The 24,269-nt window shown below is 44.7% G+C and overlaps 3 protein-coding genes and 1 long non-coding RNA gene across 7 annotated transcripts in view; 3 read left to right on the top strand and 1 right to left on the bottom strand.

The window, feature by feature from the left end:
• Positions 1 to 930, top strand: part of LOC143785299 (E3 ubiquitin/ISG15 ligase TRIM25-like) — a 59,901-nt gene extending 58,971 nt beyond the window's left edge. For all 4 annotated transcript variants that reach the window (XM_077274053.1, XM_077274051.1, XM_077274052.1 and 1 more), the window contains one exon: positions 3 to 930. The gene's annotated coding sequence lies outside the window, so the exon portion shown is untranslated. The remainder of the gene's footprint in view (positions 1 to 2) is intronic.
• Positions 931 to 3,220: 2,290 nt separating this feature from the next.
• On the top strand, positions 3,221 to 15,594 carry LOC143785297 (uncharacterized). The gene is made up of 9 exons (XM_077274049.1): positions 3,221 to 3,547; positions 6,214 to 6,259; positions 6,344 to 6,375; positions 6,456 to 6,518; positions 6,703 to 6,741; positions 12,041 to 12,074; positions 12,368 to 12,390; positions 15,282 to 15,317; positions 15,464 to 15,594. Exons 1-9 carry the CDS (start codon positions 3,457 to 3,459, stop codon positions 15,517 to 15,519), a joined length of 420 nt encoding a protein of 139 aa, XP_077130164.1. The 5' UTR covers positions 3,221 to 3,456; the 3' UTR covers positions 15,520 to 15,594.
• A 227-nt stretch (positions 15,595 to 15,821) lies between these two features.
• Positions 15,822 to 17,592, top strand: LOC143785298 (uncharacterized). Its single transcript, XR_013217969.1, has 4 exons — positions 15,822 to 15,949; positions 16,394 to 16,455; positions 16,604 to 16,705; positions 16,996 to 17,592. It is a non-coding gene; the product is annotated as an uncharacterized LOC143785298 (long non-coding RNA).
• Positions 17,412 to 23,712, bottom strand: LOC143785296 (titin-like). The gene is made up of 5 exons (XM_077274048.1): positions 23,522 to 23,712; positions 22,811 to 23,146; positions 22,017 to 22,064; positions 21,087 to 21,425; positions 17,412 to 18,158 (listed from the first exon to the last, which is right to left on the bottom strand). Exons 1-5 carry the CDS (start codon positions 23,568 to 23,570, stop codon positions 17,968 to 17,970), a joined length of 963 nt encoding a protein of 320 aa, XP_077130163.1. The 5' UTR covers positions 23,571 to 23,712; the 3' UTR covers positions 17,412 to 17,967.
• Between the last annotated feature and the right edge of the window lie 557 nt (positions 23,713 to 24,269).

Genomic DNA, 24,269 nt, shown 5'->3' with positions numbered 1-24,269 from the left:
AGGTTAGGACTCCATCCTTGCTGAAGGACAGGCCTTTATTTTTATTTTTTTCAGACAACTGACCCCCAATATTCCCTGTCTGGACCCAATAGGAAGTCTTCTTGATGGACCTCAGGTTGACCTGTTAACTACTTTTCTTGAATCCTATCTTTGGGATGACCTCCTCTTGCCCTTACTGGACTATTCTACATTGAGTTGCTAGGTTGACCTGGATCCCATTATAACTTCCAACCAACCCTTGATGAACCTGAGATGAATCATGAGTCATTTGAACATAGATGAAGATGGGATCTGACCCTTGGAAAACTCATAATGAATATTTTTCTTTTCTAATTTACTCTATTTTTTTCTGAAGAAATAAGATGCCACCAAACTGGTGTCAGACACGTTTACAAAAATATTAGATACATTTAGAAGACATCGGAATAGTTCCTAGACATCACGTAAGAAAGTGGAATGGAACTATTGGAATCCTGTGGTGGAAAGAGTTGGAGACCACTAATCTAAAGTGAGACATAGATATGGTAGTGCATGTTTTTGTTATTTATACCTTGTAGATATTTTTATGGTTTCCTTCCATATCTTGCTGGCCAAAGCCTGAGATGTTTGCCTCTTCTTTGATCATGGACCTGTAGCTGAAGAACGTGATAATTGGAGCCACTGTAGATGCTCAAGAAGTCTTCAAGATTAGACGCCTTGTGTCTGTAGTAATAGGCCTACAACATGTATAAGCTGACACAAACTCCTCACGATAATTAAACTCTTTCCCCCATTATCCTATGATGATATTCCTGAGAAAATGTAAAAATAATCTTTGCGGGGAGTGACAGAAATGCATACGACACGTTTTATATGAAGACTTATTTATTTCTTTTATTCTAGTATTTCTACTGTTCATTTTTTTTGTATGTTATTAAAGGCTTTGATATCAACCCAAGGGTCCAATAATTTCCTACATATTTGCATCTGTTCGAGTGTCAATTGCCTGGTTTATGGTGTAGGGGCAAATTTCGGGTTACACTATGGGCAGTGTTGGAGTATAGAAATTGGTTTAGGGATGGAATTTGGCTAGGATTTGGCCGGTCATCCAACAGTTCATTGGGGTCACACCCGTCTCCCCAGACTTCCCTGATGCATGCGAATGTCGGACTGAATGTTTATGTATTCTCCATGGAAGAGCGGAGTGTTTCCTGAGGAAGCAATCGGATAGAGCGTTGATTTTCACCGGTCATTCCTTCTTTCCATCAATATCATCTGTTGGGGGAAGAGTCAGGAGATCCACATTAACGAAATATGGTTGGCCGGCACCACCGATACCGACGGGTTCAGCTGATTTTAATGTGTATGGGAGGATTTGGTGTTGACCTATAGATTGAATTAGGGCTGGGAGATATAGAGGGGTTTACGGTTTGACCAGAGTTAGAAGTGGTTGGAGGGCCGATAGAGCCATTTTTTTAACCCCTTATATAACGTACATATTCTTCATAAGCACGTCACTTTGTACTCCATGACTGATATGTACATCATGCCGATCACACCGTCCAGTTTCTGTACCAATGCCATCAGCTGCAGGAACCCAATTGATTCATACAGTTGGGTATTATCACCAATCCTAGCAGTTTAACCCCTCAGGATTAATTTGACAGAGGGAGAGCGCTTCCTCTGTCAGCCCATCAACACTCCCGCAGTGCAATAGTGAAGTGCCGATGGATTGCTATGTCAAATGGAAGACTGACAATGGTCTCCATGTCTGCTATATGCTACTGCCTATGAGATCATGGGTCTAATAGGCCACCAATTAGTGAAACCGCGACAGGGTAAGTAACGCACTGCAATACACAAGTAGTGCTGGGTATTACCTAAGCGATCATAAGATCACATGTTCAAGTCCCCTTAAGTTGCTAATAAATATTATAAAACAAATCTAAAAAAAATATGTTTCTAAGTATTATAAAAAAGTAAAAGCACCCTCTCCAAAATCCCTTTTTTTTCAATAAAATAAAATGTTTAATCTAGAAAAAAAAATCCTTGAAATCATAATTTCATGTACTATAACACTATATAATTAGTTATCCCATATGGTGAATTCTGCATAAACAAGGGAAAAAACAATGTCAGAATTGCTATTTTTGTTCATCCGTCCCATAAAAAATGAAATAAAAAGTGATCAAAAAGTTTACATGTATAAAATAAATTAAACCAAGAAAAGCTGCCGTTTGATCCAGGAAAAACAAGCCCTTATAAAAAATGAAAAAAGTATGGCTTTCAGAAAGTAATGCAGTAAAAAAAATAAAAAAAATATATATATATATATATATATATATATATATATATATATATATATATATATATATATATATATATATATTTTTTAATTTTTTTTTTAAGTAATTTTTTTGCGCAAAAATTGCAAAACGGAAAAAAAAATAAATAAAAAATGGAATATCACTGTATTCATCTGGCCCCAAAGAATAAAACTATAGTTTTATTTATCCTGTAGGGTAAAAGATAATCTGTCACACAACTCTGTCTACGGAAAAATAAAAATGTTATGGGTCTAGGAATATGGCAAATAAAAGTGATTAAAAAAGAAATTGTGAAAACGTAGTCAAATTAAAAAAATGCGTAAATGAAAACATTAAATAAATTATCTATGTCCTAAAGGAAAAAAAATCCAAAAATGAAGAAATCCGACTGAATGAAGTTCTCATGTGTCAGCACGGCCTTTGCTCTTGTGCTCGGAGAATTAGACGGTGCTACTTGTGGTCAGTCTCACTCTTAGGGTTGACACCCAAGGAGCGTTGTGTTTAGGATGTCAAAAAGTGAAAGGTCTTACATCTTGCTCAAGAGCGTAACGACCTAAAGGGGTTGTCCGTGGACATCAAATAAAACCTGCTAATTTAGATTAATTGTAATTCAGAATTATGAAAGTGGCACCGACATGTCCAGATTTCCCCACCAGTCCCACCGTCTACTTCTGCAGGGAGCTTCTTCATTCTCAACATCATCCCATCAGCTGTTTGGCTCACTTCATTCAGTGAGTTATACAAAACTATAAAATATTACAAAAAGCTGTTAAAAATGGTCCTCGTCTCAATGACAAACTCTGAAAATAAGACACCTATGTGCTGTACAAAGGCCTGATGACGACTGAGCATCCTGTCCAATGTGGTTTTGGTGGTTTCCATACGACCTAGTTCTAAACATCGCGTGTCTCATCAGAAGGGCGTACAATTACTGTTCCAGACATGCTGCTTTGGTGGGTCACGAAACCTAGTGAGGACAATAGGACAAGGTACGAGAGGCCATAAGAAAGAGCAGAGAAGAAAAGAAGAGCGTTACAACGCCAGAGAAGCTGAAGGACAGAAGAAAGGACACATTCAGGAGGGCAATGTTGAGTGACCTGAAGGAGGACCTAAGACAGAAGACTCACTGGGGGTGAACACAGAAAGATAAATGTTCCACAATGCATTCGATGACTGGATAATTGGGTTGTTTGGAATATTGGGTATGGCCTTATTCATTGGTTGCACCAGCTGCTGGCATCGTAAGTACATCTCACAAGTTTGGCCTGAAGGCCTACTCTTTATTATGGTTTCAGGGCTTGTCAGCTTCTAGACTTTTGTTGGTGTTATGCTCAAGACTTGTGTTAAGGTGCCACATGCCTCCGATAGATGTCAGTTGAAGGCTTTTTAGGCCGCCAGCTTTTTCTTTTGACTCCCCCATAAACAATAACTCTTGGCTTGATCAAGAGTTAACAGGCTGAAAGCCTCCATATAGAGGCTTTATATAGAAATCAGAATGAAGCCACTAATAGACACCCCTGAAATGTTGTTTCTCCATCATATGTTGGACGAGAGTCAGAAGACCCCAATACAAGCTAGATGTGCTGGGTTTGGGTTAAGAACATGTGTTGAGGTCATGTTCAGGGTTTTTGTTAGGGTCGGAAGCCCCATTAGATAGCTTGATCCAAACTGCTAAACGACGGCCCAATGGATAAATACAAGGAGATCGTTTAATGATCTGTTAAGACATGCTGCAAAATGTTCTTTATGCGCAGAATGATGGTTAATATGATCATTCTGTGCCCATGCAATATTATCGTTATTGCCAGAACAACATCCGATTTAATTGGCGATGTGCTGCCAATAAGGAAGATTTTTAAGCCAGAATAAAAATTATCACATCCAACAAACAAGTGTTTCGTTCATCAGGTGATTACAATTTTGTTAAGACTGACTGATAGTTGGGAACGAGCCCTGCTATAAATGCTAATTTACCAATCATAAGTTCCTCCAAATGAGCCATAAGGACTTGTGAATAGGGTTCAGGTTTTGAGTTAAGATATAGTGCAGATCATGTATCGAGGTTGGGTTCAGGGCTGCTAGTAGTGTAATTTTCAAAGCTTGTGTCATGGTCGGATTTAGTTCCTTTGTGGAATTATAAAACATACATCGGAGTTAGGTTCAAGTCTTGCATTAGGAGCAATCAACAGCATATGTTGGGTATGACTTGTGTTAAATTTGGCTTCAGGACTCATGTTGGGAGTTGGGTTGAGGACTTGTGTTGGGGTCAAATTCAGGTCTTGCATTAGGATTGAGTCCAGGTCATTTGTTGGATTTGGATTCAGGACTTGCGTTAGGGTCAGGATCAGAATGTGTTGTGTTGACTGAAGGTATGTCTTGGGGTTAGTGCAAGACATGTTAGGTTTGGGTTTATAACTTGTTTTGGGGTTTGGTTGAGGGATTTTTTAGGGTTAGAGTTACATCTTTCATTAGGATTGAGTCCAGAATGTGTGTTAGGTCCATGTACAAATCTTCTCTTGGGTTGTACAGGGCTATGTGTTGGGTCAGTGTGCAGGGATTGTTTTGGGTTGGGGTACAGGGCTTGTGTTGGGTCAAGGTAAAGGGCTTGTATAGGGCCCAAGTACAAAGCTTGAGTTGGGTCAAGGTACAGGGCTTTCTGTTGGGTCATGTTGTAGGGCTTTTTTTGGGGGGGGGTTGGGGTCCAGCATTTCTATTGGGTCTGGCTACAGAGCTTGTCTTGGATCTGCGTACAGGGCTTGCGTTGGATCCAGGGACAGGGTTTGTGTTGGGTACGGGCACAGGGCTTATGTTAGGTCCAGGTACAGAGTTTGTGGTTGGTCCGGGTGCAGGGATTGTGTTTGGTCCAGGTGCAGGGATTGTGTTGGGTCTGGGTGAAGACCTTTTTGGGTTGGTGTGCAGAGCATGTGTTGGATGTGGGTACAGAACATGTCGTGTGTCTGGGTATAGGGCTTGTGTTGGGTCCGGGTGCAAAGCTTTTTGGGTTGGTGCGCAGAGCGTGTGTTGGATGTGGGTACAGAGCATGCCTTGGGTCTGGGTACAGGGCTTGTGTAGAGTCCGGGTACAGGGCTTGTGTTGGGTCCGGGTGCAGGGATTGTATTGGGTCCAGGGACAGGACTTGTGTTGGGTCCAGGGACAGGACTTGTGTTGGGTCCAGGACAGGGCTTGTGTTGGGTCCAGGACAGGGCTTGTGTTGGATCCAGATCCAGGGACAAGGCTTGTGTTAAGTCCAGGGACAGGGTTTGTATTGGTTTCAGGTGCAGAGCTTCTGTTGGGTTGGGGCCCTGGTCTTGTATTAGGACGGAGTGCAGAACTTGTGTCTGGGTCAGGTTCAAAGTGTGTGGTGTTGGCTTAAGACATGTATTAGGGTGAGTACAGGATTATTACTCCTAAAACATCACCTCCCTGTCACAATGTAGTTGTATAACAGGAAGAACTAAAAGAGGCATGAGTCCTTTGGTGACCGAATGACACATTAACAAGCTCCTTGAGAACCAATATGGCCGACAGTGAAACTGTAGTTGTCCCAGCTACGAGTATAGAACTTACAAAGCTGAGCTTAGAAACCACAGAGGCAGGTTGGATACCAGGGGCGTAGATAAGGGGGAAAGGCATTGGGGCATGTGCCCCAGGTGCTGGGTGTTGTGGAGGAGGTGGAGAACAAGCCACTTTACCTGGGCTGTGGTATATACAGTAGATACAAGGTGAGGTGAACCTTTTGCCCCAGATGAAGTCACAGTCCTGAATAAACCATCAGGAGTCTGCAGCAACTTTTTTTTAATTTGTACAATTTTTCACAAAAATGTAAAAATAAGAATTGAAAAGAACAATTAAAAATTACATCCCTCCTCTGATATTTCTAACCTTTTCTTTTACACAATCTTTATAGATAAATCCTCACATCCCGGAGGACGCCGCCAGCCTCCGCCTCCTCCGTAAGAACCTAGAGATGAACCCACATTATTATTTGGGAATATTTTCCTCTATTTCTCAATGTTGTCATCTTTTTTTTTTCACAGAACCCCGGATCTACAGCCTCGTTATGAACATGGTGAGATTGAATTTACAATAAGTAACTGTTCCTTCTCATGACTTTTCGCTCATATTTTGGTATTTATGTCTGATTTACAGGTCCATATCCCCCAAATCCACCTCCGGCGGCTGCAGCCGACCACTCTGTCCCTCAGAAAACAAGTATGGCTATCTCAAATTTGTCCCCCAATTTCTCTGCCCCCTATAAATCCTCTGGTACCAGTCAGTGGGTGTAAACAAATCCTTTCTTTCTAAAGAGTCAGGGATGCAGAGCTTACTTTACTTTTTATTCATGTGACTGCCTTCAAAATTACTAAACCCTTTAAATCTTTTATCCCCTCGACAGGCGCAAATGACGGGGATTCTGAAGAGGATTTTGAGGAATGTAAGTACAAATTTTTGGTGAGTTTTAGAAAACCGGTCAGATTCCGATAATATTACCATCATGATGGGGATAAGAGCCTACATGGCTCTACCATCAAAGGAAGCAAATCTTGGAAGAACTGAACACTAGGAGAGGCGCTCCACTGTGAAGCTTTGGGACAAGATACCCAACAAAGATAAAAATGTCAGTGTCCAGTCATCAGGAGGGACTAAAGTGGGAAACATCGGGGTCCAGACCAGTTATGGGGGCTCTGTGATAAATACCTGTAAGGGGACATCGGTGGTTGTCATGTAAGGGGACATCGGTGGCTGTCATGTATGGAGACATCAGTGGCTGTCACGTATTTGGACATCGGTGGCTGTCATGTATTATTATTATTATTATTTATTGTTATAGCGCCATTTATTCCATGGCGCTTTACAAGTGAGGAGGGGTATACATAATAAAAACAGGTACAATAATCTTAAACAATACAAGTCATAACTGGTACAGGAGGAGAGAGGACCCTGCCCGCGAGGGCTCACAATCTACAAGGGATGGGTGAGGATACAGTAGGCGAGGATAGAGCTGGTCGTGCAGCGGTTTGGTCGATTGGTGGTTACTGCAGGTTGTAGGCTTGTCGGAAGAGGTGGGTCTTCAGGTTCTTTTTGAAGGTTTCGATGGTGGGCGAGAGTCTGATGTGTTGTGGTAGAGGGTTCCAGAGTAGGGGTGATACGCGAGAGAAATCTTGTATACGATTGTGGGAAGAGGAGATAAGAGGGGAGTAGAGAAGGAGATCTTGTGAGGATCGGAGGTTGCTTGTAGGTAAGTACCGGGAGACGAGGTCACAGATGTATGGAGGAGACAGGTTGTGGATGGCTTTGTACATCATGGTTAGGGTTTTGTAGTGGAGTCTCTGGGTAATGGGGAGCCAGTGAAGGGATTGACAGAGGGGAGAGGCCGGGGAATAGCAGGGGGACAGGTGGATTAGTCGGGCAGCAGAGTTTAGAATAGATTGGAGGGGTGCGAGAGTGTTAGAGGGGAGGCCACAGAGCAGGAGGTTGCAGTAGTCAAGGCGAGAGATGATTAAGGAATGGACTAGGGTTTTTGCAGATTCTTCGTTGAGGAATGTACGGATTCGTGAAATATTTTTGAGTTGAAGTCGGCAGGAAGTGGAAAGGGCTTGGATATGTGGTTTGAAGGAGAGATCAGCGTCAAGGATTACCCCGAGGCAGCGAGCTTGTGGGACTGGGGAGAGTGGGCAGCCATGTACTGTAATGGATAGGTTCGTTGGGGGGGTCGCGTGAGATGGGGGAAAGATGATGAATTCTGTTTTGTCCATGTTAAGTTTCAGAAATCTTGCAGAGAAGAAGGATGAAATAGCGGATAGACATTGAGGGATTCTGGTTAGTAGGGAGGTGATATCTGGTCCAGAGATGTAGATCTGTGTGTCATCAGCATAGAGGTGATACTGAAAGCCATGAGATTCTATGAGCTGTCCCAGGCCAAAGGTGTAAATGGAGAAGAGCAGGGGCCCAAGGACTGAACCTTGTGGGACTCCGACAGATAGGGGGCGAGGTGAGGAGGTGGTGTGTGAGTGGGAGACGCTGAATGTCCGGTCTGTTAGGTATAATGAGATCCAGGATAGGGCCAAGTCTGTGATGCCAAGGGATGAGAGGGTCTGTAATAATAGGGAATGGTCCACTGTGTCAAAGGCAGCCGACAGGTCGAGGAGGAGGAGGACAGAGTAGTGTCGCTTGCACTTGGCGGTTAAGAGGTCATTGGTGACCTTAGTTAGGGCAGTTTCAGTGGAGTGGTGTGACCAGAAGCCAGATTGTAAGCGGTCAAAGAGGGATCAAGAAGAAAGATGGGAGGACAGTTCAAGGTAGACGTGTTGTTCCAGTAGTTTGGAGGCATAAGGGAGAAGTGATATAGGGCGATAGCTAGATACAGAGGATGGATCAAGAGAGGGCTTTTTGAGGATAGGTGTGATGGAGGCATGTTTAAAGCTTGAGGGGAAAACACCAGTTGTTAGTGATAGGTTGAAGAGATGGGTTAGGGTTGGGATGAAGACTGTGGTGAGGTTTGGGATGAAGTGGGATGGGAGCGGGTCAAGTGCACAGGTAGTGAGATGCGATCTTGAGAGTAGAGTGGAGAGTTGATCTTCTGTAATGGTGGAGAAGTTGGTTTTGGAGGTGGAGGGCTGGGTAGTTGGGAGGAAGGGCTCTGGGGGTTGTTGACAAAAACTGTCTCTGATGTTCTCAATCTTCTGCTTGAAAAATGAGGCAAAGTCTTCAGCTGAGATGAGTGGGGAGGGAGGAGGTGCTGGGGGATGAAGGAGAGAATTGAAGGTGTTGAATAACTGTTTAGGGTTGTGAGACAGGGAGGATATGAGAGATGAGAAGTAGGTTTGTTTAGCTGTGGTGAGTGTGGTCTTGAAAGTAGTGAGGGACTGTTTGAATGCGATGAAGTGCTCGTTGGAGTGGGATCTTTTCCATCTGCGCTCAGCAGCCCTGGAAGCTCGCCTCAGTTCTTTGGTCAGGCTGGTGTGCCAGGGCTGTCTGTTGATTTTTTTTTTTAGCTTTAGTATGTGTAAGTGGGGCAGCAGATTCCAAAGCTACAGCTATTGTGGTGTTATATAGAGCGGCAGCGTCATCCGCATTGTGTATGGAACTTATGTCTGTGAGAGGGAGGAGGGATTCAGAGAATGAATGTAGGTCAAGATGTTTAAGATTTCTGCGAGGGTGTGAAAGTTTGTGGGGTGGGGATTGTAGACATGGAGTGGAGAGGGAAGAGAATGTGAGAAGGTTGTGGTCAGAGAGAGGAAGAGGTGAGTTAGAGAGGTTAGATAAGGAGCAGAGGCGGGTGAAGAGGAGGTCCAGTGTGTGACCATCTTTGTGAGTGGCTGCAGAAGACCATTGAGTGAGGCCGAAGGAGGAAGTGAGAGATAGAAGTTTAGTGGCAGCTGAGAGGGAAGTGTCAATGGGGATGTTGAAGTCGCCCATGGTGATAGTGGGGATGTCCGCAGAAAGGAAATTAAGTAGCCAGGTGGTGAAGTGGTCAAAGAAGGTGGTGGCTGGCCCTGGGGGAGGTAAATGACAGCCAGTTGGAGGTTGGAGGGGGAGTAGATGCGCATAGAGTGCACCTCAAAGGAAGGGAGGGTAACAGAGGGTGGCAGTGGGATTGGGGTGAAGGAGCAGTTACTGACAGGAGAAAACCAACTCCTCCTCCATGTTTGCTGCTGGGGCGGGATGTGTGAGAAAGGTGGAAGCCACCGTAAGAGAGTGCAGCAGGGGAGGCTGTGTCAGAAGGGGTGAGCCAGGTTTCGGTGATGGCGAGGAAGGAAAGTTTGGTAGTAACAAAAAGATCATGGATGTAGGAAAGCTTGTTGCAGACAGAGCGAGCGTTCCACAGAGCTCCTGTTAGTGGGACTGGGGAAGTGGGGACAGGGCGAATGGGTATAAGGTTAGAGAGGTTACGGACGTTTGTGATAGAGCGTGGATGGGAGGTAGAAATGACTGTGGGAATGTGGTGAGGAGGACCAGGATTTGGAGAGATATCACCAGCAGTGAGAAGGAGCAGAGAAAGTGTTAGCAGGTGGGAGCAGGAGAGGGCATGAGGGGGCTGTCTGTGTTTGGAGGCAGAGGATTGTATGTTAAGGAACAGTTCTGAGGAGGTGAGATGGATGGGGAGGATTGAAGCAGAGATAAACAGTTCTTTACTTGGTGTGGGGATTAGGGGAGGTAGCAGAAAGTGAAGAATTATAGGGGTGAAAGTGAAAATATACAGAAACATTGTTTACAGTGACTGGCCAGTTACCTTCTGTTCCCTTCAGATTCAATTCAGGTTTTAATTCTAATGTAGACTTCACACTTATAGGAATCACACTGCAGACTTGTGCTATGCAATATATGTACAACTAAGTGCGCTCAGGTGTGAAGCAGAGAGGAGTGGTCTCTGTTCATCTTGGTCAGAGAATTAAGAGTGGACCAGATGCATACAATCAAGCACTGAGTAAACAAGGTCATAAATAACACGGGTGAGGTAAAGCTGGGGTTAGCTGAAAGGCATACCATGAGAATGCTAGGAGCAGAGGAAAGTCAGTGTGCAAAGCTGGGTGATGTACTATGTGCACTTCATAGACAGACAGCAGGAGAGCTGGGTGGATGAACATACCTGTCAGAAGAATAGAGATGCTTGTTAGAGTGCGATGGTGGCAGGTATGGAGACATTGGTGGCTGTCATGTAAGGGGACATCAGTGGCTGTCATGTATGGAGACATCAGTGGCTGTCATGTATGGTGACATCAGTGGCTGTCATGTATGGAGACATCAGTGGCTGTCATGTATGGAGACATCAGTGGCTGTCATGTATGGTGACATCAGTGGCTGTCATGTATGGAGACATCAGTGGCTAGCATTTTTTAGGGGGTATTTTTAGCTCTCATTCGTACACTGCTGTCATTTCCTGATGGATTTTGTGTCAGGCAGAGACCTCAGTAGTTGACACTTAGCCCCCCCCCAAAAAAAAAAAATAAGACGACACATGACTGAGTTGTATAGAAATGTGGTAGCCCCCTTGAAGAGCGGTAGATGATAATTAGCCCGGGGATGTGACCTGGAGCAGATCTCGAGTGTGTCCATCTTTGTTGGATTGGAGACACGACAGTGAGGAGTTCAGGGATCAGGAATTGGGGAGATTTCCAGGAACCGGTCTGGTGGAGCGGCGCCTGCCCCGGAGAGAAGCGTCTCACAGCCGAAACCTCTAGATAACAGGTCACGTGACCTCAGGAGAACCTGCATTTTGGTAATAATTTTGGTAAGCTTTATTTTTTTTTAAACAAACTCATTGAAAATGTATTTTTAAATTGTAGAGGTGGTCGTCTCCTGGTGCCCGACCTCTGCTTGCTGTCAGTGAACATAGCTGCACTTCTGAGCTTTAGGATATTCAGGGCAATGACACATTGAAGCTGTGCAGAATCTTACACTTTCCTGTAACATCGCACAAGTAACAGATCTCCATAAAACCGGAAACTAGACGTCCGCCTCCATCGCCCCTGCCTCCATCACCCCCGCCCCATCGCCCTCCTGAATGACTGTACCTGCAGAAGTTGCAGATTTATGTATGATGAAAAGTTTCTAATATACTTTCCATCGTGACACCGGCAGTGGGGGCTCGGTGGGTTTATCTGACTATTTCTACTCACTGACAGTAAGCAGAGATCTTATACACTGCAAGAGTGAAGATCTGACAGGAGGGGGCTGGGACCTGTGATCTGTTGTAATGGGGTCCACGTTAACGTTCAGTCTTCTCTCCACAGTTCTGGGTGTGAGCGCGACACAGCAGGCGGAGGGGTGAGTGTTCTGCCCTCTTCTGTCCGACCCAAAACCCCCATCATCCCCTATAGAAGAAGAACAATAACCCACAGAGAACATCCCACAGTGTAGGACGAAGATGACTTTACCATATGTCCCATGATGCATCAGTGATGGTGACTATATAATAAACCATAACTGTGTGCATCTGACAACTGATCACCGGGTGAAAAAAAGTCTGATCATAAAAAAAGTTGTCAAGGAGGCAGTGATGGGGAAATAATATATTATTAACTGCACTAAGATTAATTTAATTTATTTTTCTCTTTCAGGAAAGGACAGAAATCTGCGGAAGGTAAAAATTATTACTGTGAGCTCCCCCTAGCGGTGGCTGCAGACAGGATTTTATCATGTATCTCTGTATACAGGGAGCTCCCCCTAGTGGTGACTGCAGACAGGATCTTATCATGTATCTCTGTATACAGGGAGCTCCCCCTAGTGGTGACTGCAGACAGAATCTTATCATGTATGTCTATATACAGGGAGCTCCCCCTAGTGGTGGCTGCAGACAGGATCTTATCATGTATCTCTGTATACAGGGAGCTCCCCCTAGTGGTGACTACAGACAGGATCTTATCATGTATACCTGTATACAGGGAGCTCCCCCTAGTGGTGACTGCAGACAGGATCTTATCATGTATCTCTGTATACAGGGAGCTCCCCCTAGTGGTGGCTGCAGACAGAATCTTACCATGTATCTGTGTATACAGGGAGCTCCCCCTAGTGGTGGCTGCAGACAGGATCTTATCATGTATCTCTGTGTACAGGGTGCTCCCCCTAGTGGTGGCTGCAGACAGGATCTTATCATGTATCTCTGTATACAGGGAGCTCCCCTAGTGGTGGCTGCAGACAGGATCTTATCATGTATCTCTGTATACAGGGAGCTCCCCCAGTGGTGGCTGCAGACAGGATCTTATCATGTATCTCTGTATACAGGGAGCTCCCCCTAGTGGTGGCTGCAGACAGGATCTTATCATGTATCTCTGTATACAGGGAGCTCCCCCTAGTGGTGGCTGCAGACAGGATCTTATCATATATCTCTGTATACAGGGAGCCCCCCCTAGTGGTGGCTGCAGACAGGATCTTATCATGTATCTCTGTATACAGGGAGCTCCCCCTAGTGGTGGCTGCAGACAGGATCTTATCATGTATCTCTGTATACAGGGAGCTCCCCTAGTGGTGGCTGCAGACAAGATCTTATCATGTATCTCTGTATACAGGGAGCTCCCCCTAGTGGTGACTGCAGACAGGATCTTATCATGTATCTCTGTATACAGGGAGCTCCCCCTAGTGGTGGCTGCAGACAGAATCTTATCATGTATCTCTGTATACAGGGAGCTCCCCCTAGTGGTGACTGCAGACAGAATCTTATCATGTATCTCTGTATACAGGGAGCTCCCCCTAGTGGTGACTGCAGACAGAATCTTATCATGTATCTCTGTATACAGGGAGCTCCCCCTAGTGGTGGCTGCAGACAGGATCTTATCATGTATCTCTGTATACAGGGAGCTCCCCCTAGTGGTGACTGCAGACAGGATCTTATCATGTATCTCTGTATACAGGGAGCTCCCCCTAGTGGTGGCTGCAGACGGGATCTTATCATGTATCTCTGTATACAGGGAGCTCCCCCTAGTGGTGGCTGCAGACAGGATCTTATCATGTATCTCTGTATACAGGGAGGTCCCCCTAGTGGTGGCTGCAGACAGAATCTTATCATGTATCTCAGTATACAGGGAGCTCCCCCTAGTGGTGACTGCAGACAGGATCTTATCATGTATCTCTGTATACAGGGAGCTCCCCCTAGTGGTGACTGTAGACAGGATCTTATCATGTATCTCAGTATACAGGGAGCTCCTCCTAGTGGTGACTGCAGACAGGATCTTATCATGTATCTCTGTATACAGGGAGCTCCCCCTAGTGGTGACTGCAGACAGAATCTTATCATGTATCTCAGTATACAGGGAGCTCCTCCTAGTGGTGACTGCAGACAGGATCTTATCATGTATCTCTGTATACAGGGAGCTCCCCCTAGTGGTGACTGCAGACAGAATCTTATCATGTATCTCTGTATACAGGGAGCTCCCCCTAGTGGTGACTGCAGACAGGATCTTATCATGTATCTCTGTATACAGGGAGCTCCCTCTAGTGGTGGCTGCAGACAGGATCTTATCATGTATCTCTGTATACAGGGAGCTCCCCCTAGTGGTGGCTACAGACAGGGTCTTATCATGTATCTCTGTATACAGGGAGCTCCCCCTAGTGGTGGCTGCAGACAGAATCTTATCATGTATCTCAGTATACAGGGAGCTCCTCCTAGTGGTGACTGCAGACAGGATCTTATCATGTATCTCTGTATACAGGGAGCTCCCCCTAGTGGTGGCTGCAGACAGGATCTTATCATGTATCTCTGTATACAGGGAGCTCCCCCTAGTGGTGGCTGCAGACAGGATCTTATCATGTATCTCAGTATACAGGGAGCTCCTCCTAGTGGTGACTGCAGACAGGATCTTATCATGTATCTCTGTATACAGGGAGCTCCCCCTAGTGGTGGCTGCAGACAGGATCTTATCATGTATCTCAGTATACAGGGAGCTCCCCCTAGTGGTGACTGCAGACAGGATCTTATCATGTATCTCTGTATACAGGGAGCTCCCCCTAGTGGTGGCTGCAGACAGGATCTTACCATGTATCTCTGTATACAGGGAGCTCCCCCTAGTGGCGGCTGCAGACAGGATCTTATCATGTATCTCTGTATACAGGGAGCTCCCCCTAGTGGTGACTGCAGACAGGATCTTATCATGTATCTCTGTATACAGGGAGCTCCCTCTAGTGGTGGCTGCAGACAGGATCTTATCATGTATCTCTGTATACAGGGAGCTCCCCCTAGTGGTGACTGCAGACAGAATCTTATCATATATCTCTGTATACAGGGAGCTCCCCCTAGTGGTGGCTGCAGACAGGATCTTATCATGTATCTCTGTATACAGGGAGCTCCCCCCAGTGGTGACTGCAGACAGGATCTTATCATGTATCTCTGTATACAGGGAGCTCCCCCTAGTGGTGACTGCAGACAGGATCTTATCAGGTATCTCTGTATACAGGGAGCTCCCCCTAGTGGGAATATTACGCAGTGTTTGGTGATAACAGAAGCTCCTGATACACTCACTCTCATTATTTTCTGTGCAGACAGAGGCGCTCAGCAGGACACCTATGTTAACTTAGGTCAGTTCTTTCTTACTATGTGACTTGGATACTTATCAGCTTTTATTCTATGTGTCACTGTAGTATATTCTCGTGTATTTCTACTATAGTTAGATGCAAACTACTAAAGATGAGATAATTGTTTTGTATTTGTGTAATTGTTGCAGACGCAGAGCAGGATTATGAGAATTTGCCCGATCTCGTCGTGAAAGGTGAGTGGTGACAATTGAATGATTTTAGCAAATTTGGATTTTTTTGTCACATTTTACACATTTTAGAGCGAATTTTATTTAAGGGCCGAAGCTGCAGTAATTTCCGGCTGCTGGGATTGATGGCGCGGCTTCATGGTGCGCAGCGTCCGCTCCGTCCTCCCATACTTTGCAGGATTTTCTATGCATTGGGGCGCGATGGCGGAGGCTTAGAGCGGAGCCTGTGTGCTCCGGCCGCTGCTCATTACTTTCTGATTGCGGATTTAATCCTCTCTGTCGTTTTTTGTCTTATGTAACTGACTAGATCACTCGGTCCCGTATATATGCTATATACCCGCAGCAGACCAGCGCTTCTAGGCATGATGGGAGTTGTAGTTTTTCCCTATAAATTTACCCTTCTTTTTCTCTCTTTTTTTCCTACTGGACAGAAGACCACGTTTACCTGTAAGTGACAAATTTTATTACAATTTCCCAAATTTGATGATTCTGAGATGATATCTATCATTTTCGGGGGTCACCCCCAGAATTCTAGAAGCATTTTGCCTACAAGGACACACTCAGATCCCGATGCTCCCGCAATGTGACAATGGGTTTTCTACATCTACATCTTTGTCTCCGGAGGACCCGGCGCGTCCATGTGTTGCAGACAACCCATTCATTTCAATAGACTTGGTGTAATACTTTATTTCTCCTGTGGAGGCGCTGCAGGGAAACTGAACACTTAATTCTTGGTTACTCTACAGCTGATCGCGACCCTGTTGTTGTCTCTCCTTCTGGTCTCCATCTGTCGGGGCTACACAGAGACTGCCCCAGTTCTAATAAAAGTGCTGCCCAGTGAGGGGGAATTGGAAGAATGTAATCATGTTGGCGCCATTGTCTTCTTTGCAGGAAAATTCTGGAAAGTAATCCTGAAACTGATGCGACAGCCGCAGACAACAAGACCGAGGAGGGTAAGTGTGGATCGTAGGTGTGCAGCGCGTCTCATTATTACTTGTAATCCCTCGCTTGTCCACAGGGAGTGCTGTGATAAAGTCATACAGCACTCAGCATTGTGATACAGCGCCCCCAACTATACAGACGTCTATTGTCTCCTTACAGGCAAGACCCCGAGGTCCGCCATCAACAGCATCGGGAAATACTCCTCACATTCGGACAGTCTGTGCCACTCGTATGAGAATGTGGCCATGGAAGACCCCCCTAGTGAGTAATGCCTGCTGTATCTAGTCCTATGTGATACTGCCTGCTGTATCTATTCCTATGTGATACTGCCTGCTGTATCTAGTCCTATGTGATACTGCCTGCTGTATCTAGTCCTATGTGATACTGCCTGCTGTATCTAGTCCTATGTGATACTGCCTGCTGTATCTATTCCTATGTGATACTGCCTGCTGTATCTAGTCCTATGTGATACTGCCTGCTGATCCCTGTATCTAATCCTTCCCTGTCTGATACTGGCTGACATTAACTCTTTCCTGGCTCCGGTGTTGCAGTGTCGTGGGAGTCGGATCTGGATTATGTGAATGTGTCTCCTTCGCTGTGAGCGCTGCTCTGGAGGGATCCATTGTCCGCCTCTGTCTGGATTCTGGAGGATTACACGGCTGAGCGTCTGGTGTGGGGTCTCCCCAGTCAGATGTCCTATTGGGGGGTCCTAATATGTTGTGTGATGCTGACAACCTGCCTCCTAAATATGAGTGACAAGTCGTCAGCGCCGTCTTCTCCTACATCCGGACTCCACTCTATGATTGGACCTCTCTGCTCGCTGTCAGCGACTTGGGGCCATTTTGGGAGATTTGTTCACACTGTAACGTAACCTCAGCCGTGAGAGATATCGGGCCTATAAATTCTCATTCGCTGACCGCAAGCAGAGATCCTAAAAATGGCGCCGGATGGACCCACCAAGTCCGAGAAAGTCACAGAATGTTTAATTGCGCAATGAATTGGGCTTCGCTCCTGTTAATATGGATGCTGGCCCTTTAAGAGAAGCAGCTGCAAGTCATTCTAAACTTCCACACAAGTTTATCTATATAAAATGCAAAAAAAAAATCAGCAGCAAGTGCAGGAGTCACTGAATAAAGGCAGAAATCAGCAACATGGCCGCCCCCGTCTCTCATTTATCGTCTTCTTGTGTCCTCTGGTTTGCAAACACTAAAGGGGTTTGTATAGAATTAGAAAAACAATTGGCTGCTTTCTTCCAAAAAATAGCGCCACCCTGGACCACAGGTTCTGTTTGGTATTGCAGCGCAATCCCATTCACTTTAATGGAGCACATCAGCAATAGCAGATACTGGACAGGGGTGGCGCTGTTTCTGCAAAAAAAAAGCTGCCATGTTTTTTGTAATCAAGTACTTCCCCTTTAAATCTGATGGAGAATGATCACGAGAAGGAAGATGGACATCCTGGAGATGATGCCACCAGTCCGCTTTCCACCAAGGATCGTCACAACGAAAGTTTTTGATGAGAATTCAACCTTTGTAGCAAAAATACAGAAATATGGCCAAAAGCCCGGTGACCACCAGTGCCGCCGAGACCAGGCTGAGCTTCACTGTTCTGTATAACTGCGTGGACCCCGGGACCACCGAATCATGGTTCTCCAGGGTTCTTGCCGCTGCTGCCGTCTGGAGGCCAAGATGTTGTGTTCGAGGTTCCAGATCATCTGTGAAGGAGACCAAAAAGATGGCGTCAATAGGATGGAGCCGAATGGGTGGTGGGCAAGTGGGCAGTGGTCCTAGGGCTCTCTCTACAGGGGGTCTCTTTAACCCCTTATGGACCGAGCAATTTTTCTTTTTTGTGCTTTTTGGTTTTTTTTTTCTTCCATTTATTCCGAGAGCTGTAACTCTTTTATTTCTCCATCTACATCCCCACACGAGGGCTTGTTTTTTGCGGCACGAGTTCTAGTTTTGAATTCCGTCATTCACTTTACCTTACAATGTAGTGAAAACAGAAAAAAAAAATCCCACTGTGGCGATATAGTGAAAAAAAACGCAATTCTGCCCCCAAAAAATTGGTTTGTGCCGCCTTTGTCTGAGTCCCATCCATTTTTTGTTTTCCCATCAGTGGAGCCGTGTGAGGGTCTGATATTTTTTTGCTTGCTGAGCCGTCCTTTTTATTTGATACCATTTTGGGGTGCGTACAATGTTTTGATCACTTTTTGTTGTGTTTTTATACGTATGGAGATGTGGAGAGGAAAAATACAGCAAATCTGGCAGCTGTTGTTTCCCTTTATAGCTAATTAATTTTATATTTTATAGATCACATTTGACACCAAACATGTTGATTTTTTTTTTTTTTTTTTCTATTACTATATTTTTAAACTGGGGAAAAAGAAGAGTGATTCAAACATTTATATATTTTTTTCAAAAAATGTTGTACTTTATTTTTTAGTTCCCTAGGGGACTTCAACCTGTGATCTGTTGATGGCTTGCTCGCTATGCTGCAAAATTATAGAATTAATATTATCATTTGTCCTTAAATAGTGTTGTGCACACCTCAAAAGATGCATATTAAGTCCTATTACCCATAAGAAGATATCTATGGGAAAAAGGAGGCCAAGGCACTAATGTAACATAAAATAAATTTTAATAGAAATATTTTTTAAAAACCAACATCATGAATATACAGCAGGAAATATTCTCCTAAAAATAATGTAATAATGTATCAAAATATACTATGGAATCATTATGCATATTTAATGCGGTATTTTTCCGCTCTTATACATAGGAAATTAGTTTCCATGTCTTTTTTGTAATGCATTTTTCTATATACATAGTTTTAAGGGCATTAGCATTCATTTAGCTTGCGGTTTACATAGTGGCCATTGGTCCCCTTTTGTGCTATAGAGCATTTACATCATTCTCTGTAGTACTAATTTTATAGGGTAATAGGAAATTAGTTTTCATGTTCCCTTAGTATATTTTGATATGTGGCCTTATACATTTTTTTGTTTTTTACAAGACAATAATTAATTATTTTAGTGCATTTATCTATTGTGGACTCATGTGTTATACTACTATACCCATCTCTGTCCTGCCTAGTAGTTGTTCTTGGCGTACATTATTTTTAGGAGAATATTTCCTGCTGTATATTCATGATGTTGGTTTTTAAAAAATATTTCTATTAAAATTTATTTTATGTTACATTAGTGCCTTGGCCTCCTTTTTCCCATAGATATCTTCTTATGGGTAATAGGACTTAAAATTATAGAATTGCAGTATATACAGTAGTGAACTTTATTGTTTCGTATGAAGGCGTACTAACATGGCAGCCATGACTGCCTTCAGTAGGTGTTCACATGGCAGCCATAGGGCCCTTCACTAGGCCTTCAGAGAGAAGCCATGGGTGCCTTCAATAGACCTTCAGAAAAGCCCATGGGTGCCATAAATAGGATTTCAGATGACAGACATGAAGGTCTTCATATGGCAGCCATGGGTGCTTTCAGATGGCAGCTATGGAAGGCATTCAGATGGTAGCTATAGGGGCCTTACATAGGCTTTCAGATGACAGACATGAGGGTCTTCATATGGCAGCAATGGGAGCCTTCATTAGGCCTTCAGATGGCCTCCATGAGAGCTTTCACTAGGCCTTTAAAAGGCAGCCATGGAGGCCTTCAATAGGCTTTTAGACAGCAGCTATTGAGGGCCTTCAGATGGCAGCCATGGGTGATTTCACTAGGCCTTTAGATGGCAGACATGAGTATGCCTTCAGATGGTAGCAATTTGGGCCTTCAATAAGTCTTCAGATGGCAGCCATGAGAGACTTGAGTAGGCCGTCAGACGGCAATTAAGGAGGGCCTTTAGATGGCAGCCATGGGACCTTTCAGTAGACTTTCAGATGGTAACTATGGGAAACTTCACTAGGCCTTCAGATTGTAGCCATGCAAGCTTTAAGTAGGCCTCAGATAGCAACCAACCATGGGTGCTCTTTATATTACAGCCATGCAGGCCTCAAGTAGTCCTACAGGTGGCAGGCATGGGGGCCTACAGTAGACCTTAAGACACAGCTAAGGAAGGCCTTCAGATAATGACCATGGGAGCTGTCACTAGGCCTTCAGATGGTAGCCATGGGTGATTTCACTAGGCCTTTAGATGGCAGCCATGAGTATGCCTTGAGATGGTAGCAATTTGGGCCTTAAATAAGTTTTCAGATGGCAGCTATGAGAGACTTGAGTAGGCCATCAGATGGCAATTATGGAGGGCCTTTAGATGGCAGCCATGGGACCTTTCAGTAGACTTTTGGATAGTAACTATGGGAAACTTCACTAGACCTTCAGATTGCAGCCATGCAAGCTTTAAGTAGGCCTCAGATAGCAACCATGGGTGCCTTCATATTACAGCCATGCAGGCTTCAAGTAGGCCTTCAGGTGGCAGGCATGGGGGTCTACAGTAGACCTTTAGACAAAGCTATGGAAGGCCTTCAGATAACAACCATGGGAGCTGTCACTAGGCCTTCAGATGGTAGCCATTGGGTCTTAATTAGGCCTTCAGATGACAACCATGCGAGTCTTAAATAGGACTTCTTTCCATTCCTTGCAGTGCTAGATCTCTAACAAGAGAGTTACCCCCTAAACTTTTGCCCGGTCGCCTACCTTGGATGCGAAATGTGGTGCTCCAGCTTTCCTCCATTGATTTGTACTTTATGGAGCACGTATACACCCCAGCATCCTTTTCCTGGACATGGACCAATTGTAGGGGCGCTCTTCCCTGTTGGAGATCTTGTTCTGAAATTTCATAACCAGGGGAATCGCAACATGACTTGTTTGAGAAATACATGGTCACTCCGTCCTTTGACCAATGGACAACCAGCGTTGACAACTCCGGGACGGGACCCATCGAAAAGTTGCAATGCAGAGTAATGTTCTCTCCCAGCTTGACCGTAACAAGTTCAACCCCATCGTTTTTCTTGGTCGATCTGACTAAGGTGAGCCCTAGAGGAGAGAGAAGGGAGGTGGTAAGAACAAGAAGTACAGAAGTATAAAATAAAGCATGAACAACCATCTTACCATTGAGTAAGAATATGTAGCTGAAAAAAAAAAAAAAATTCCTGGGCACGGCCATGGGGCCTGGCTGGTTCAACGTTTCGAAAAGGTTGAAGGAAAGAAGATGAACGAAGCTTATATATGAGGTAACAACATTGTTATCTTAAAACCCCAGTCACGTAGGGAGGGAACGACAGAAGCTTATGCTACGTCAGATATCAAATTCTTGTTTTTGAGTTTCAGAAACATTTATCCAGTAAATGTTCAGTCAGTAACGGCCAAGCTGTGGATCATCCACGGTGCCCTGATGGCCCCAAGTTGGAGATCCTCGATATGAGACAAAAAAGCCTTGATCTAAAAACTACATTTTTGAAAAACTTTAACATTTTCATTGTTAATTTTTCAAAATTCTACTTATGTATGAAAAGTTGTCATTCTCCAGGGAAGAGGGTCTTACTTTCCCCTGAAGGACCAGAATAAACATTAAAGAACCTCTTTGATATCTACATCCACTTCATTCATCAATAATCCAAGTCTTACTGGCTTTCTCCGGGGGAGGCGTCAAGTCCAAGATGCGGATCCTATTACCTGGACAAAAACAAAAAGGTGAGAATCATTGGTGTGAACCGAAGAGGGATCCAACCTAGAATCTATAGATAGACTGAATCAAAGCTGAAATAAAGAGGGTTGGAAAATGTAAGCCCCACCCACTGGACTCCTTAACAGGACTCCTACAAGTGATCAAATTACACAGTCCCCTGCTACATAGCTCCACCCTCCTATCTGTAAACATACTATAAGCCCCACCCACCGGACTTAAAAGCAGAAATAGTTCCCAGAGTGGTCACATGACCCCGCTATATGGCTCCAAATGAAGCTACCCAGCTAATTAGCCTCTCCTTAAAAACCCAAATCACATACGTCTCTTCTTATAAATAACGGTTTCTAGTTCAGTATGGCGTTCTTCTCTTTGGAGGATCCATTTGTGCCCACCTAACATTGCATCATAGAAATGCCCTAATCAAACAGGACCTGCTGAAAAGACCACTTTAAGGGTCAATGTAAAAAATATATAAAGGGACTCTGTACCTTTTAATAAACCTTCCTGCATAGATAGAAAAGACAGTTAAGTTGCCATGGTTGCCATTGCAGAATGGACATTCCATCATGTGACTTATGAATTGAACGTTGAGGTCACAGGACAACAAGACTGTGCTGGCGTCTCCATGACAACCCCAGAGCAATCATAATATTAACATTAGTCTTTTTGTCTAACCCAATATTGTGTCAATTACCGCTCCCCCACATAACGGCGATAAAGCGGACCCCCTTACGTTCTATAATCAGGGTATAGATGGCAGTTTGCAGTTTTACACCATACTGGACCAGACAAGTATAATTTCCAGCGTCGCTCAGAGTAAGATTAGTCAAAACCAGAGAGATATTTCCTTGTGCGAGCTGCTCCAAAGACATCTTGACCCAAGGGCTGTGAAACGTCAGATTCCCATCGATATACTCCACCAGGGGGCGCTCATTGTGCTCCCAGCGCACTGACAGGATGTCCATTCTCACTGGAGGGTTGACCACCTTTATGGAGGTATTCATGAGAATCTGATGGGGGAGGCGGGCAGTGACCGTGGAGGTGTCTGAGGAGGTGAGGAATGAGAGGGCTAAAAAAAAATTAATAAAAAAAAAACTTTAGCCACTTTTTGTATACAGCTACTCTGCAGAGCTTCGTCTCCATGGTTACAGACTACACACCCTGGGTTATTATCCTCCATCAACCCCTTCGTCTGCCGAGAGTAGACAAGGTGACAGAGGGAAAGTCCCAGGATCAGACTACGCAGGGTCTGTTTGTAGTCTGTTACCACGGAGACTCACAGGTAGTCAGGAGATTTTTCATCATGGCACTTTGTAATCTGTCTCTTTAAGATGTGATTCTATCTGAGTGAAAGCTTCCATACATATAATATGACCCACACGCTGTACCCGTGTGCGACCCTGTGTCACGCGTGTGCCCTGTGTGTAAATATCATGTCACTTACCGGCACATATCACCAGGCTGAGTACGGAGACTGCGCAGCTCATGGTCATGGACGCTCGCCCGTGTAGGACTCTGCTCCGCCAAGTGCAGATCCTGGCTGTGAAGAAGGGCCTGTTCCCGCTGCTTCCTGTGATATGGCTGCCGGGGGCCTTATCTAATGCTGACACCAGAGACTTCCACACAGATAAAAACGTCAACTCTACCCTAATGGCCAAATGGAGCAGAGCCCAGATCGTCAAGCTTCATTTTTACATTACAATGGAACAGATAACGAACATTGCGGTCAATTTTTGGGATGCAAAGACCCACCCCACAGCACAGCCATACAGAAACTGAGCTCCTATTAAGTGTCCCTTTCATAGCCCCCACATTGTATAATGCCCCCCACACAATGTAACGTGGCACAGTCGTAGCGACGGCCTGGGGGTTTATAAGGTTTAGGCGCCGGCACTTCTGTAGGGACGTCTGTGGATTTCTCAATCACCGGCCTTATGACTGATGGAGTAACCTGCATTCTGCAAAGCATTTGGATAACGCTCGGTGATAATGTCCACCTACCACCAGGGCCGGCTCCCGATCCATAAAGGCCTGGGGGACACAGTCCAGGAGGGCCCCGCTCCACTTTCACGATTTTCTCACCTTCCAAGAGAAATAGCTTTTGATTTTTCAGACGTTGGGGTTGTATCGGGGCTTGATTTTTGTAGTTATTACTACATGCAACTTACACATTATTTTTATTCCAATTTTTC

Source organism: Ranitomeya variabilis, chromosome 7, assembly GCF_051348905.1.
Source record: "Ranitomeya variabilis isolate aRanVar5 chromosome 7, aRanVar5.hap1, whole genome shotgun sequence".
In the NCBI taxonomy this organism is placed as follows: Eukaryota; Metazoa; Chordata; class Amphibia; order Anura; family Dendrobatidae; genus Ranitomeya; species Ranitomeya variabilis.
Note: the sequence above shows the minus strand (reverse complement) of the source record. Positions and strands in the feature narration are given on the sequence as shown.

Coding starts and splice junctions, on each gene's coding strand:
- LOC143785297 (XM_077274049.1), top strand. CDS start 3,457: ATGTTCCACAATGCATTCGATGACTGGATAATTGGGTTGTTTGGAATA. Junction 6,519..6,702: donor CTCTGTCCCTCAGAAAACAA/GTATGGCTATCT, acceptor TCCCCTCGACAG/GCGCAAATGACGGGGATTCT. Junction 15,318..15,463: donor GGACACCTATGTTAACTTAG/GTCAGTTCTTTC, acceptor TAATTGTTGCAG/ACGCAGAGCAGGATTATGAG.
- LOC143785296 (XM_077274048.1), bottom strand. CDS start 23,570: ATGACCATGAGCTGCGCAGTCTCCGTACTCAGCCTGGTGATATGTGCC. Junction 23,147..23,521: donor CAGCCTGGTGATATGTGCCG/GTAAGTGACATG, acceptor ATTTTTTTTTAG/CCCTCTCATTCCTCACCTCC. Junction 21,426..22,016: donor GCCTCCCCCGGAGAAAGCCA/GTAAGACTTGGA, acceptor TCTCTCCTCTAG/GGCTCACCTTAGTCAGATCG.